A 15,928-nucleotide genomic window follows, 5' to 3' on the forward strand; every position below is an offset into this window, starting at 1 on the left:
GTGGTTGTCTCCTCTGTCTAGGTCTTTAGAACCTAGGAACTGCCTCATTCGAAACAGGAAAAACATCCTTGGTTAATGCAAACATTTATTGAGAACCTACTATTTGTCAGGCATGATATTAGATCCTCATGTATATCATCTCATTTAATCATCACAACAATTCATAACAGCCTTCTGAACCATTTTGTCACCATTATTGCCGTCTTACACATAATGAAACCAAGATTAAGTAACTTGTTGAAAGCTATCTAAAACGTGACCAGGCACGGTGGCTCACACCTGTAATCCCAGCATTTTGGGAAGCCAAGGCAGGTGGATCACTTGAGGCCAGGAGTTCGAGACCAACCTGGCAAACATGGCGAAACTCCATCTCTACTTAAAAAAAGAAAAAATACAAAATTAGCCAGGTGTGGTGGCCCACACTTATATTCCCAGCTACTTGGGAGGTTGAGGTGCAAGAATCTCTTGAACCGAGGAGGCAGAGGTTGCAGCGAGCCGAGATCGCGCCATTGCACTCCAACCTGGGCGACAGAGCAAGGCTCTGTCTCAAAATAAATTAATTAAATTAAATAAAACAAAATTAAAGCTATCTAAAAGATAATTAGTCCTGAGACTACATACAGTTCAGGTCTGTCTGATTCAGAAACATTATAATTACGTATTATGGCAGATGGGAAAAGATGTTTACTGCAGCTTCATTTGCAATAACAAAACACGAAAAACAACCTAAATGTTGTTAAGCAAAAAAAAAAAAAAAAAAAAAAAATCATGCTGTGATGTGCACATAAATGAATACAGACTTGTGTTATGTGTTGGGAGGGGCACACACACTCTTCTATGTGTCTAAAATATTTCTGGAGGGAGGATACCTTCTGGAAGGTGAACTAGAAGGCTAGTATGGGTGGGAGATTTCTTTTTCACTCTTTTTCAGCAGTTTTTGTACTGCTTGGATTTTTAATTTTTTTAAGGAGTGTATGTATTAAATCATTACTCTTTCTAAACTTTTAAAAACCAATGTAAATCCTATCCTCACTACTCTACTGCCTCATTGAAGGTGAGAGAAAGTTATCCCCCATGGTGGCCCCCTCTGCACTGCCAGCCTTCTGACAGGAACGTCAATAGCATTGCCTGACCCTCCTCGCTTTGCCAAGCGCCCCCACTCTCATCAGTCTTTCTCATTTAAGCCTCATACCACCTGTGGAATGGGTGCTGTCTCATCTGATGTGAATGAGCCTGAGGCTCGGGGCGGACCCCTGGCCAAGGTACAGCCAGTGAGTGGGAGAGTGAGGACTCATACACAAGCCTGGAGTCCATATATCCCAGGAGGAGGAGAGTGGGCCTTCACCTTGATGTTTCCACTGAGGTGGCTGTGGCCATGCCATATGGTAAACTTATAATCATTGGAAGACAAAATCATTTGCTTTGAAGATAGACATCAAATCCTGGCTTTGCCACAAATTGGTTATGTGATCTTGGTCAAGTCACCAAATCTCTATATGTTTATTTTTGCATGTATAAAACTGGAATAATAGTACCTGTCTTACAGGATTATGGTGAGGGTTCAATGAGAATATACAATATGTAAATATAATATATATCAATATATAACTATAGGTACTATTAATGAAGAATATGTGCACATGTTTGTGTAGCTATAGCATTTAGCATGGAGCCTGGCACCAAAAAAAGGGCTTAAATAATGTAGCTAGTATTATTGTGCACACCTATGGTTGCCTTCTAAGTAAGGGGTGAGTGATCTCAAGGTTCTTTTTTTTTTTTTTGAGACAGAGTCTCGATCAGTCACCCAGGCTGGAGTGCAGTGGCACCATATCAGCTCACTGCAACCTCTACCTCCCAGGCTCAACCGATTCTCCTGCCTCAGCCTCCCGAGTAGCAGGGACTACAGGTACCCACCATCATGCCCAGCTAATTTTTGTATTTGTAGAGACGAGGTTTCACCATGTTGGTCAGGTTGGTCTTGAACTCTTGACTTCAGGTTATCCACCTGCCTCAGCCTCCCAAAGTTCTGGGATTACAGGTGTGAGCCACAGCACCTGGCCTCAAGGTTCTTACTAGACGTAGGGTCTGCTCTGTTCACACACCAAAGTTGGGGTCTTCTGAGGACAAATAGAGACAGACCTGGGTCCCTGTCTGCCCACAGCCACATGGGGGTTTGTCTTTGAGGTGAACCTGACTCCACAAACCCAAGGCCTTTCATAGGCAGGCAGTATAGGTCCCTTCTAGATGGAGCATTCTAGTCTAGATTGAGATGGAACTCCACAGGAGTCCTTTGAAAGAAGCCTTTGAATGCCCACACCATGCCAGCTCTGTGTCAGGCATCCTTTCTAGGTACAGAAGCGGTAGCTTTCATGGTGTGATTAGAGCATTAATATGGAGCCTAGGGATCTGCGTTCTAGTTCAGGCATTAAACCAGTTAGAGTATATCATCAGAGGTTTGAAATATACTGTGATTACTAACAGATTTAAACAGATTTAAAATACTGCATGCAGGTCCAAGCAATAAATATATTTGGTTAAATTCCTGTTTTTAAGTAGTTTTCTTTCTCTGTTCATTGACTTTGAAACTTTCTTTTCTCAGCCTGTTCTTTTTTCTTGGAAAAATCCTAATTCTGTTGTTTGACAATGTTGTCTTTAATGTCCTTGATTTTCCCCTCTGCCTTTTTTTTTTTTTTGGAGACAGGGTCTTGCTATGTTGCCCAGGCTGGTCTCAAACTCCTGGGCTCAAGTGATCCTCCCACCTCAGCCTCTCAAGTAGCTGGGATTATAGGCACAAGCCACCACATTCAGCATCCTCTACTGTTTTGACTCCTAGAAGTTTCCAGTTGTGTGTTTATGAAGGTATTTCTGTGCCTTGTCTTCCCAAGGTCTGGCCTTGGAAAATAATAGAAGAAAATTATATTGCTGATATTATCAGTATAAAGTAAAAGTGTGCCAAAGCATACAGCCATTAAAGGACACAATGGGTAACATATTCATAGAATGGATGCCCAGTTTTATCAAAGATGGAGGACAGTGATGGAAGCTGGTGAGGATTCTTGGTCCTCTTTAGCAGTATTTCAAGTATAACCTTGTGTAGCCACCAAATTCTTTTTGCCTCTTGGAAAGAGACTTGAGTAATGGTCATGTTGACTTTAACGCTTTTTCTATGTCTGTTCACTGGGTTGTGTGCTATTCTATAATTGAAGGTTTTGCTTGTGAACATATGAATTATATACTCCACCAAAAAGTTCTGTTTTGCTCCTTGTATATACCATAAAAACTGTGTGCTTTTAACGAATATTGCTGTATTTTTTCCCTAGGTAAAACTGTTGTAATTGATGACTTAATTTTCAGAAGTCAGTTCCTTCCATTTAAGTTTTTATCTTCTCGAAACTTACTTTAGATTTGTTTTTCATTCTCACGTTAGTGTTTACCTGAGTTTTGCTCTTTGCATAACCACACACACATTATAAAGGGCCTTCATGTGGAAGCTTTTTACTTAAGTCCAATGAAATAGAAAATTCTGCACATTTAAAAATATACATTTAAAATTGTTTTTTATTGTTTTATTGGGCAGTACGAAATACAGTCAAGGCAGATTCCTACAGACTTGTAAATTCATCTCAGCAGTCCCTTATGCTTAAAGTTTGCTCAACCCCGTTTATATTCACTACTACCATTCACTCTTTACCACTAATATCTTCCCTCCTGTCTAATCACTGAGTTAAGGGAAAAATAGTCATTTACTTACAGGAATATAATGGGTATTAATGACAAAATTCCATTTCCCAATTAAAAGCTATGTCAAAGAAAAAAAACAGTAGAGGCATTATTTAAAACTTCTAAATGGCCTTGTGAGTATAGTCTTAGTTTAGCTTCCTTATTTTTTTGTATGCCCAACCTGAAATGACATCATCCCATATCATCACAGTATGTTGCTTTTTCAGTATGAAGTTAATGGGCTTTCCTGCTGTTTAACTGCTTTGAGATTTTAAAAATTAATTCAGCTACATAGTATTCAAAGCATGGAGCTGGGCGCCACAAAGATTTGGGCCTGGCATCACCCAGAAGCTCAAGGAAGGGAGCGGATGAGCACTTTCTCCATTATACATGGTACTTGATTGTTCATGGAATACAAATTTAAATATAAATGAACTATATATAAATGCCATAATAAAAAGTATACGAAAGTGCTTTGGAAGTACAGATAAGAAAAGTGACACTTCTAGCCTGAGAATCAGGGAAGAATGGTCCTTCGAGGACTTGAAAGAAAAAACGGACAGAATTAAGGCAAAGACGTCAGGACTAGCTTTTCAGTCTGAGGCAGAGTGGAGATCGAGCACAGCAAGAGGTTTGGTTGGTGCCTGTATCACAAACAAGGTTTAACAGGAAGTTGGATTAGCAATTGAGCCTTGAATGCCAGGCTAAAGATTTATGATTTATTATAGAAGCAGTGGAGTTAGTGGAGACATTTTAGTGATGTATCCTAGCTGATATCTAAGGAAGATTAATCTGGCAGGACTTGTGAAGCAGAGGGTAGGCTGGCAGTGGAGAGAATACTTAGAAAGTAGAGGTGGGCTGGGTGTAGTGGCTCATGGCTGTAGTCCCAGCACTTTGGGAGGCTGAGATAGGAAGATCACTTGAGACCAGGAGTTCAAGACCAGCCTGGGCAAGTGAGACTCCATCTCTGCAAAAAATAAAAAATAAAATTAGTTGGGTATGGTGGTGCATGCCTGTAGTCTTAGCTACTTGGGAGGCTGACACATTAGGATTGCTTGAGCCCAGGAGTTGGAGGCTGAAGTGAGCTATGATCAGGCCACTGCGCTTCAGCCAGATGACGAAGCAAGACCCCGTCTCCATTTAAAAAAAGAAAAAAGGGCCAGGCGCGGTGGCTCAAGCCTGTAATCCCAGCACTTTGGGAGGCCGAGACGGGCGGATCACGAGGTCAGGAGATCGAGACCATCCTGGCTAACACGGTGAAACCCCGTCTCTACTAAAAAATATAAAAAATTAGCCGGGCGAGGTGGCGGGCGCCTGTAGTCCCAGCTACTCGGGAGGCTGAGGCAGGAGAATGGCGTGAACCCGGGAGGCGGAGCTTGCAGTGAGCTGAGATCCGGCCACAGCGCTCTAGCCTGGGCGACAGAGCGAGACCCCGTCTCAAAAAAAAAAAAAAGAAAAGAAAAAAGAAGGCAAAGGCGAAACTAAATAAAGAACCCTGGTGAGGGACCCTACAAAGATAGGATCAGTTGATGAAGCAGCCACCAGCATGAGAGTCAAAAGAGACCAAAGAATAAAAAACGATGTCAGATGTCAAGGATGGCAATACCACTCACAGAACAGGGAAGATGGCGATTTAAAGAGCTTGAAGTAGCAATAAGGCAAATGGAAATGTCATTTTCCATAAAGAGTTGTGGTATCTTTTCTCCTGCATTAACGTTTTTAAATACTGATAAAGTATTTTTTAAAATTACGAATGCTGACTGGCTCAGTGGCTCACGCCTGTAATCCTAGCACTTTGGGAGGCCGAGGCAGGCGGATCACTTGAGGTCAGGAGTTCAAGACCAGCCTGGCCAACATGGTGAAACCCCATCTCTACTAAAAATACAAAAATTAACTGGGCGTGGTGGTGTAATCCCAGCTACCTGGGAGGCTGACCTGGGAGCGGAGGTTGCAGTGAGCCAAGATAGCGCCACTGCGTGCCTGTCTGGGTGATAAAGTGAGACTCAGTCTCAAAAAAAAAAAAAAAAACTAATACTTTTGTAATGTTTGACCTTTGAAGCATATTTCTTAGGAGCTCAGAAATGGAGCTCCTTGCACTATGCATGTGTTGTCTGTGAAAACAGACGTTCTCTGTGATGGCTGTCCTTGTTCTCTAAGATGATTTCACTATTTATTTTGTAAGGTAAGCAGTAGAGTGATTTCTGATTTTTGACATGAGAAAATAAAGGAATGGATCTAAGCAACTATTAAGGCTGCCCAGGCACAAAGCTATGAGATATATAAAATATAAGCCATCAGTGTTGTTGTAGTAGTAGTTAGCATGGTGAATAATAAGGATAATATTGCTTGGAGCAAAGCAAACGGTAAAAATCACAAGGATGATGAGACTCGCCTTAACATACCACAACCATCTATGATCATATGCACCAAGTGTCCGGATGATGGCTGTGTAGCAGTAGATGATAAGCACAAATGGAATTAAGAATCCAAAGAATGCCAAGGAGATGAAGTAGTAGAGTTGGAAGGGAGACGAGGACTCGCATGTGTTGTGAACATCATGGCAGGTGGTGATGTCTGGCTGAACAAGATAATATTCCTGCTTCAGGATGAAAAATGGCAGCATATATAAGAAAACCGTTGCCCACACCAGTCCACATGTTACCAAGGCATAGGTGTGCTTGGGCAGGCCCCGGTAGGTGAAAGGATGGACGATGGCCAGGTAGCGATTGATGCTGATGCAGGCAAGGAGCAGAATGGAGCAGTACATGTTGCCATAGAAGATGACTGTGGTGGCCCGGCACAGGACCTCTCCAAATACCCAGTTGTTCCCATTGAGATGGTAAGCTATCTTAAAGGGCAACGTAACACAAAAAAGAAAATCTGCAATGGCCAGGTTGGTGTAGAATACGGTCGTACAGATGGATCTGGTCCTGAAGAAAAGCATCCACAGGGTTATGGCGTTGGCCGGGACACCAACTACAAACACCAGGAGGTAGATGGCAGGTATCAGTTTGGTACTTAAGGAGCTGGTCAGGTACCCCATGGTAGCATTTTTCACATGGAGATGTGAAGCACTTTCTTCAGGGCACTTAATTTTTACAGTAATGGTGGCTCCTGTCCAGCCTTCTAAGGCAGAAAAGGGGAACTCTTCAAAAGAATCTGGGGGAGCTCCACGAAAGGTCTTAATATGTAAGATTGGCTTTGCCAAGTTGTTTGTATCATTTTCCATGCCTGTAATTGAAAGAAAGTATTAACATAAATGTATAGTTCAAGAGAAAAGAAAACAATGTGTTTAATTACTTATAAATAATTTCTGTGATTGTAGAATTTAAGATCACTTTTATTTTAAAAGTTATTATAGATTAGTCACTCAACAAGCATATATTTAATACATATCATATGCCCCAGAACAACACTATCTCATGCAGAAACAAAAACTAAATGATCAGTCCTTGTATGTAAGGTGTTTATAATACTATTGGAAGAAACAAAAAAGCCCATCAGAATATTATAGGCATGTTGACTATAAACTATATAGGCATTCAGACAATACTTAATAGATTCAGATGTTTGAGCAAAATGTCAAGGAAAAGATGAACTTGAGCAAAGATTAGCAAGGTTCATGAAAAGATAGAATTTAATGAGTAAGATTCTGCTGGTGATGAATGGGCAGAAGCATAATGTGGGCTCTCATGGAATCTGGGAATGCCAAATTTGCAAATGATTTAGCAAATTTTTATTGTATACTTATGTGTCAGTGGTGTAAAGTTTTAAATAAACTCCATTTCTATCTGTAAGTAATGCTACTAGTGGAGAAGATGCATAAAAATGCATTGTCTTATGCTAATAAGGTACAGCTGAGAAAGGAAATGTAAAGCGTGAGTGACAGCTAAATTCCTGAAGGGCCTCTAAACTATCCTAAGAAATCATATGTCTATTCACAGATGCTGGGATTGCACACATAATTTTGAACAGAGGAATGACCATTGTGTTAGGCAGAATAATAGCACCCCCTAAGATTCTACCTGCTAATTCCTGGAACGTACAAGTATGTTTGTTCCTTTACCTAGCAAAAGGAGTTTTGCAGATCTAACTTAGTTAAGGATCTTAAAATGAGATTTTCCTGGATTGTCGGGGTGGGTCAAATATAATTACAAGAGTCCATTTAAGGGGAAGGTAAGAGGGTCAAAGTCAGAGATTTGAAGACATTATGCTGCTGGCTTTGAAGATGGAAGAAAGGGTCATAAGCCAAGGAGTGCAGGCAGCTTCTAGAAGCTGAAAAAAGCAAGATAGCCGAGTCTCTCCTAGAGCCTCCAGAATGAACACAACCCCACCAACGGCCTTGATTTTAAGACCTCTGATCTCCAGGAATATAATCTGTTGTCTTAAGCCACTCAATTTGTAGTAATTTGATATAGCAGCAATAGGAAACTAATATAGCCATTATTTTGACTTGTTTTTAAGATGTCTTAGGTAATAGTTTAGAGAATAGATTGAAAAGGTAAGAAATCAGAGGCAAGGGGACCTGATTTGGAGGCTACTGTTATCATTCATAGCTCAGTGCGTTACTGAGCTAGAACAGTGGTCATGGAAAGGCAGAGGTGAACACATGAGACTGATGGCGGCTCAAAGGGACTTGGCATCTGATTGGCTTTGGGGTGCAGTGAGGGAGAGGCAGGAAGCAATAATGACTCAGGTTTCTACTCTAGATGACTTGGAGGGAAAGGATGCCATTAACTGAGTTGGAGGAAGAGACAAGGAGGCAGGATGGGGGAGAAGCTACAATCTGTTTTTAGTCTGACTGAGGATGAGTTGCTGGTGGAATATTAGTGTGTAAAACATCCAGCAACTGGTTAGAAGACCAGATGTGGGTCCAAAATTCCAGGAGCCCAAATTAGAGGCATGGTTTATTGTAGTCTGCATGGAGGCTCTCGTTTCATTCAGTGGAAGTGGTTTAGATGGCCCAGGGAGAGTTATGAGAAGAAAGAATCCAAAGGTGGACTTTAGGGATAATGACAGATTTTAAGGGAAGAGGAAACAAAGGAGGAAAATTCAGAAGATGAAATCGGTATGAGGACCTAAGAAGTTGGAAATGAATTCTTTAAAAGATAGAAACACATCAACTATGTGCTATCAAGATTTGGTGTTCCTTGGCATGTTGATGTTAATAATCCTAATTCCTGCAATTTCAAAAACAAAATCTTAAAGCCCAAACCTGAACATTTATTATTATATAACTTTTTGTAACCCTTTCACATGTATAGAAAATAGATTCTCTCAGATTTCTAATGTTACCTTTAAGATAGACTTCTATGCCAAATATAAACCTCATTCTTATCGATTTAAAATGCCAGTACTGCGCCATTACATCTTGTCCCATGGCCTCAAAATTCCTCCGTATTGAATACTTGAAGTTCGTGTTTAGTAACCTGTGTTTCATTCAGAGCCAGTTTCTCTTCTTGCTTTAATCTCTAGCAGTTAGCTGCCGGGTGAAATGGAAACTCTCCGTGTAAACCTGAGATTGCACAAGCTGAATTCACAGTGTAAAATAGAGGAAGTGTAGCCTGATAACTGACGGTATGGAGGTGATCAGGTATCATTTAAGAAAAGGTAGATTAAAGAAAAGGAAAGAAAAATGCGGGAGGCAGCATTCTTCTGTGCCTGTATTTAGAGGTGATCTTGGAAGGTGTGTGTGACACACAAACCCTTCTGCTCACTTTTGCATTTTGGAAAAGTTCTTGCATCTGACATCACCCAAAGAGAAGTGCCTTTGAAGATAGGCACAAAGTTAGAGAATGGTGGCTGACGATCATGCCGTACAAGTTATTAGCCTGATTTTAAAAAGCTGTTAAAACCAAGTGTTTGTCCGTTTTCAGAAAATTTCTGGGATTTAGCAAGACATCATGCCTCCAGACATGCCAGACAGTGCCTGTGTTTTGTGGAAAAGTTGATTTGATTCCATTTTCCACGAGAATGCCAGATCTGGTTCCACTTAAATAAGTCTTTTATTCCTCAGAGCCTGGTTTTCCTTATGAATTGTACTCATTGTTAAATTTTTTTTTATGTATTTTAATTCTTCATAGAGGCTTCCATTGGGCATAATGTTTCCAAAATGTTTTCTGTCTGGGAAAAGGCCTTGAAGAACTAATCCAAAGGGAATGAACTCCGGCCTCTCAGGGGTGTCCAAAGGAGAGAATACCGTCATGGATTCATTCACAGTTTCTGTTTCTAGTTGAGCCAGTAAAGCCCCTTCCTCATCCATCTTTTCCGTTTATCACTAGAGACAGAAACTAAAAACCATGGCTTCAGGCTGCTAAAAGCCTAAAGCAAAACAAAACCACAACAAAATAAGGCAAGTTGGACAAGCTTACTTCTTTCTTCCTTCACATTTCTCCCCCACCCCTATGGAAGAAAGCAAATCCACTGCCTCTTTGTTTCCTTCAGAGGCCCCCGTTTTCACCTCCATCAAACCCTACTAGTGTCTTGAAGGAATCACCCCCGAAAACCTTGTTTCTTTTGCAATTCTGCTTCTTAACATATTGGCCCATCTACTCCCAGAAAGAGCGTGCACTTACTGTCTTCATAAATCCCACATGTGCTTACTGCTAATCACCACAGATTCTCTTAGAGCTCTCTGCAACAACTCAGGGATTCCAACTGTGAATTTAAGCAATGTTCCTTTAGAAAGCATTGTTTTCTGTGTTTGTTTCCCTTGCTATGTGCAGTCTTTGCCTCTCCCACTCCTAACAATGTTGACTGGAGTGTGTGACCTAATAAAAAGTGACAGGTACAGACCTATCCCAAATTTGTTATTTTTGGAAAAAGCAGGAGGCTTCAGGCTAACATCGTGATGGGTAAAGTGGAATGTACATTTGAAGTTGGATAACAGTATTTGGGAGACCTTATTTCTAAAATTAAAAAATCATGTATGAGGGTAGGGAGAACTCCCCACTGAAAGGCAAAAAAGGTCATTCATTTTGGAAATACTGACTTATTAGCATTGCCAGCTATTGAAAGCAGATGACTTTCTCTTTCTGGCAATATTCTTGTTTCTCCCATTTTTGTCTCATCAAGAGGTATAAACACAGGATATATTTTTTAATCCCTTGAAAAAGTGCCATCTTTGCTTAACCAGAAGAGAAAATTCTTACAAACACAAAACATCTTTCAAAATTGCTCCCTGACTTAATTGTAGACATCTAAAATCTTGAATATGCCACATATTTTTAAACATCAGGAGGGAACACTTAGTCTTTGACCAGGTTTGAATAGAGTAAATGAACTATAGATGTTCATTTCCATGGTTCTACCTTTTAATAATAAAGATCAAACTGCCTTTGGGGTTTGCAGTTTGTGTGAGATGCAAAGAAAGCTAGGTTCAGTTGACTCTTAATTTGTAACAGGAACGCACATCCCCATCCTACCCCCCTGAGAAAATTGCTTACCGCTCTGACAAAAAGTGGGCAACAGAAGCAGGAGGCCAGCAGCTGCAAAGATGAGGGCTTTCATTTTGATGACCTGAGTCTCGTCTCTTGAACGTTATGAAACGTATACAATCATGGAGCACAATTTCACCTCAGTTCCATGTGTCAGCAGCAAATGGAAGCCTTGGTCTGTCTGTAGAAGTTTGCTCTCCTGTGCCGTACAGGCAGGAAACTTGCACTGGTCCCCCGTAGGGAAAGGATGTAACCCACTCGATGCTTCAGTAAACATGACTCAGGCCAAGCCTCTGAGTGTGTTACGTTATCCCTGGAGAAAGGCATTTAACTCTTACCCACCCCCAACAATCTATTCTGAATAGGTGCTGTAATTCTCCCCTAGTATATTTGCATTTAAAAATGACAGAAATTACGCAGGCCTTTATAGAACTAAGCCAAAAACAGATGTTGAGCAGCAGTAAGTTTTGAATCTGTCCCATATTTCATTTCTTATCCATTTTAAAAATGCAGTTCCCGAGTGTAATTTCTACTTAATAAATTATCCTTTCCTTTATCTTCCCAGCTATTTCAAATCTTAATTCTTAAACACCTTATATAATTATAAATTAATTATGGAAAACAAACATTTTTTAAGAAATTCAAACTGAGTGGTCAATTACTTTGAAAATTTTCCATCAATGTCATATTGATTTGAATTTGTCATCAGTGCCTGGCCAGAACCTGGCTTTTGAGTGGTGGTGGTTTTTCTTTGCTGGGTGAGGATGGGGTTTGTTCGGGCTTTTTTTTTTTTTGCCTTATCTTGATGTGTTTTGAGCCATTCAGTAACCCTTAGAGTCAGATGAGGAACCTCCCAAACAACATTGTTCAATTAAACTAAAATCATAGCACATCACTAAAATGAGGAGAACTCCCTTTATTCCATGAGTGCTGATGAATAAGTCTACAATAAGATATTTTTAATAAAGGTAAAATATACATAACATAAAATTTACTATCTTAACCAGTATTAAGCATACAGTTCAGTAATGTTAAATACATTCACACTGTTGTACAACATATTAGCTTTTATGAATTGTTATATTCTGTAGAGTATGACTTAATATACAGTAAAAAAAAAAATGCATTATAACAGATTTTTCTGTAGTAAATGAAACTTAAACTTGAAGCCTCACCACCCCACTGCCTGCTCCTTACAAAATACAGCAAGAATCAGAAAACACAAATTTCACATGAGACTTAAAGGCCAGGGATAAAGCTAGGAAGAAATTGATCTGCGGAAACCTTTCACATCTTGATTAAATTACATTAGACCAAGATTTTTACAAAAGTCAGTGTTTAATACTTCAACTACATAATATATGGTTATACAAACTGAGATTGAATGCTATTATATTGCAGAAATAAAAAACATAAAATATTGACAAAGGTTTTTTCTGTTTAATTAGAACTTTTCTGGGAGTTATCTAAATTCAGGAATTTATGACGATTTGCACATGGCCTAGTTTCTGGTCATTTAATTCATTTTTATCTCTTCTGTTGAACCTGGCTGTTTAACTGAAGTGGAGATGTGGCCGTCCCATAAATATACTATTATTTTCAGTCTTCTGGTGAACAATTGAAAAAGCAGACTTGGCCAGTCGCAGTGGCTCATGCCTGTAAGCCCAGCACTTTGGGAGGCTGAGGTGGGGGGGATCACTTGAGGTCAGGAGTTCGAGACTGGCCTGACCAACATGGTGAAACCCCATCTCTACTAAAAATACAAAAATTAGCCAAGCATGCTGGCGGGTGCCTGTAATCCCAGCTACTTGGGAGGCTGAGGCAGGAGAATAGCTTGACCCTGAGAGGTGGAGGTTGCAGTGAGTCAGCCTGGGTGACAGAGCAACACTCCATCTCAAAAATAAAACAAAATCAATAAATTAAGAAAAAGCAGACTTTACATTGATAAGATTCAGCTTTTACTCTTTGTTTTACATTTAACTCTAGCAACCTTTAGTTCAATGTTTCATAATTTAAACTGTTGACTTAAATTCATCTGATTTGTAATTTCTCTCTTCAGTTTGGCTCATAAGACTAATACTTTAAGCTTTGAAGTAAGATTGTTACTGCCTTCTCATCTGGGTAAAAATCTGTGTGGTGCATCTTCTACAGTGATAAGTTATGAAGGAAGGTAAATACCCTTCAAAAGAACTGAGACACATAAATGAACTTGTAGAGCTTAGTTTTTAGGCTATACCTGGGGAGTGTTGGGTTCTCTGAGATCTTGGAAACAGAGAAAAATTAGCTCCTGCTTCCCTGTCTCTTTTTTCCTCCTCTAGTCTTCCCCTTTCCACCCAGCTTCCTGTTTGAGCCTCCCCCATCCATTCTTAAAAGAAATGGAAAATCTTGCTGATGCTTCCATTGTAGTCTGCCACGTAGCTAGAGGTGATTGTGGAAGCAGGCACCAAGACTTCCCCAAGGTCTCCTTTAGCCCAGACGTTGCAGGATGAAATAATAGATACTTTGTGTCATTTTCAGAGCCCTTTCCACATGCATTATCTCACGTTAGTCTCTGAGGAAAACAGCGTTAGAAGCCTGCCAGAGGAACCAGTGACTATTTCCTCTCCTTCCTGCCCCCATCCATCTTAAGTTTTAAATGACAGAGTCAGTGCCGGATCCATTACCTTTCATTCATCACAGTCTTGACTTAGGATTTAGAACATGACACTTACTTCTACACATAAGTAAAATGTTCCCATTTGTTCAATGTCACATGTTTCCTGGAAATATCTCTGCTGATAATTATTTACTTGCCATCTCAGACAAGATCTTATAAAACACATTTGCTACCTAGAAGTTCCACTTAATATCGGTCAGGGTTGCTTTTGTAGCAGGACCTTCAGAATCAACCCAAAGTTAAATATGAATATTTACCTATAATAGGAAAAATGCAATACATTTTCATTGCTGCTGTTGCTTCCTTTCTGAAGCTATCTTTAACTACTTAGTCTTTGCTCCCCCTGCAACTCAACACCTTTACCATAGGTTAACCCTTTCTCACCTATGTCTGGATCATGTGTCTGCAGCATATATTGCCCTGATCACATTGTATTATAATTCTTTTTCCTTTTTTTTTCTTTCTTTCTTTTTTTTTTTTTTTTTTTTTTTGTGAGACAAAGTCTCACTCTGTCGCCCAGGCTGGAGTTCAGTGGCCTGACCTTGGCTTACTGCAACCTCCACCTCCCAGGTTCAAGCAGTCCTCCCACCTTCCTCCCAAGTAGCTGGGACTACAGGCATGCACCACCATACCTGGCTAATTTTTGTATTTTTAGTAGAGATGGGGTTTCACCATGTTGGCCAGGCTGGCCTCAAACTCCTGACCTCAAGTGATCCACCCACGCTCAGCCTCCCAAAGTGCTGGGATTACAGGTGTAAGCCACCACACCCAGCTATATGTCTTGACACATCTGTCTCTTACACTACAATGTTAGCTCCTTGAGGACAATCACCATGTTGTTTGTTTTTAATTTTTGTCTCTGTGTCTGATAAATAGGGATGATCCCTGTGTTTCTCTCAAATTAAAAATATCCCATGGTACCCTGGGGCCCCTTGACACTTAGTTTGAGAACCACAGTAATTGATTAAGGGAGAGAGTGTTTGACTAGGGTAGCCCAGGAAGGCTTTTTGGAGTAGGTAGCATCTGAGTTGAGACCTGAATGATAAGAAAAAGCCAACAGCCACGCTGTGAGGATAGATAGAGTATTGTGGTCTGAAAGAGACTCGTGTGAAGGTCTAGAACAGGAAGGGGGAAGTAGAGGGGTGTGAGGTGCAGCCAGAGAGGCAGTAGGCAGGACCATGCTGTTGGAGCCCCACTGTCCCTGAGAAGGCACCTTGTGTTTCCTTCTAACTGCTGGGGGAAGCCTTTGGGGAAGGTTTAAACAGAGGAGTGGTGCACTGAGCTATCCATTTTGAAGAGATCCTCTGGGCTCTCTATAAACGGCCACTGTGGTGAGGGCAAGCTTAGATGCAGCAGAAGCTACTAGGGGTCTAGTGCGGCTGTCCAGTTGGGAGATGATGGAGGGTTGGACTCAAGAGTGGTGGGGAAGAAGGGGAAGTGGTCGGGTTTGGGGTCTGCTTCATCAGGAGTGTATACAGTACATGGCAGAGCTGGGTAGTTGCTGATTAAGAATTTGTGGGAATTATGATTAAATGGCTCCTCAAAAGCAGTTATTAATTCTGTTTTCTCATCATTCACTGTTCTTTCTTTTTATTCTGTGACATTGTTCCCAGGACTCTGAGAGTGTTTCCAAAGTGCTTTGGCTGGATGAGATACAGCAAGCCGTAGACGAGGCCAATGTGAACGAGGACAGAGCAAAACAATGTAAGCCCTCACCTCCTTTGCTCTTGAAACTTGTCTTTTTGGATTTGGTTATGTGCCTGAAGTCATGTGATTGTTAATTTCTGGAAGATTTGGATTCTTACCAAGTTTTAGTTCTTGGACACATAATTATACCAAAATTAGTTGGTTGCCCTGTTGTCAGTGATTTGACTCTATCTCCAACAAAATTTAACAATGTTGCTGAACAAAATCCAGAAGGTAAAAAATAGTTTTTAAGCTCTCAAATTGTATAATTGAATCAAATCCTTTTTTTCCTCTTGATTTTTAGAGAACTAGACCATTTCTACTTAATAGATGCTTTTTTCTCCTTTTCATGGCCTTTATTGTTACCAGGGTTTTCCATAGAAACAGAACCAATAGGAGACCTATGGAGTTGGCTAGCTGATCATGGTGC

The 15,928-nt window shown here is 40.5% G+C and overlaps 2 protein-coding genes across 4 annotated transcripts in view; one reads left to right on the plus strand and one right to left on the minus strand.

Annotated features, from left to right (window-relative positions):
• IQGAP2 (IQ motif containing GTPase activating protein 2) overlaps positions 1 to 15,928 on the plus strand; it is a 315,690-nt gene that overhangs the window by 219,255 nt on the left and 80,507 nt on the right. For all 3 annotated transcript variants that reach the window (XM_033179907.1, XM_033179908.1, XM_033179909.1), the window contains one exon: positions 15,426 to 15,516. In XM_033179907.1, the coding sequence (XP_033035798.1) occupies positions 15,426 to 15,516 (91 nt within the window). The remainder of the gene's footprint in view (positions 1 to 15,425; positions 15,517 to 15,928) is intronic.
• On the minus strand, positions 5,240 to 11,433 carry F2RL2 (coagulation factor II thrombin receptor like 2). Its single transcript, XM_033179912.1, has 2 exons — positions 11,166 to 11,433; positions 5,240 to 6,951 (listed from the first exon to the last, which is right to left on the minus strand). Exons 1-2 carry the CDS (start codon positions 11,227 to 11,229, stop codon positions 5,891 to 5,893), a joined length of 1,125 nt encoding a protein of 374 aa, XP_033035803.1. The 5' UTR covers positions 11,230 to 11,433; the 3' UTR covers positions 5,240 to 5,890.

The sequence above is a fragment of the Trachypithecus francoisi genome, unplaced genomic scaffold (genome assembly GCF_009764315.1).
Source record: "Trachypithecus francoisi isolate TF-2019V2 unplaced genomic scaffold, Tfra_2.0 Lachesis_group2, whole genome shotgun sequence".
Lineage (NCBI taxonomy): Eukaryota > Metazoa > Chordata > Mammalia > Primates > Cercopithecidae > Trachypithecus > Trachypithecus francoisi.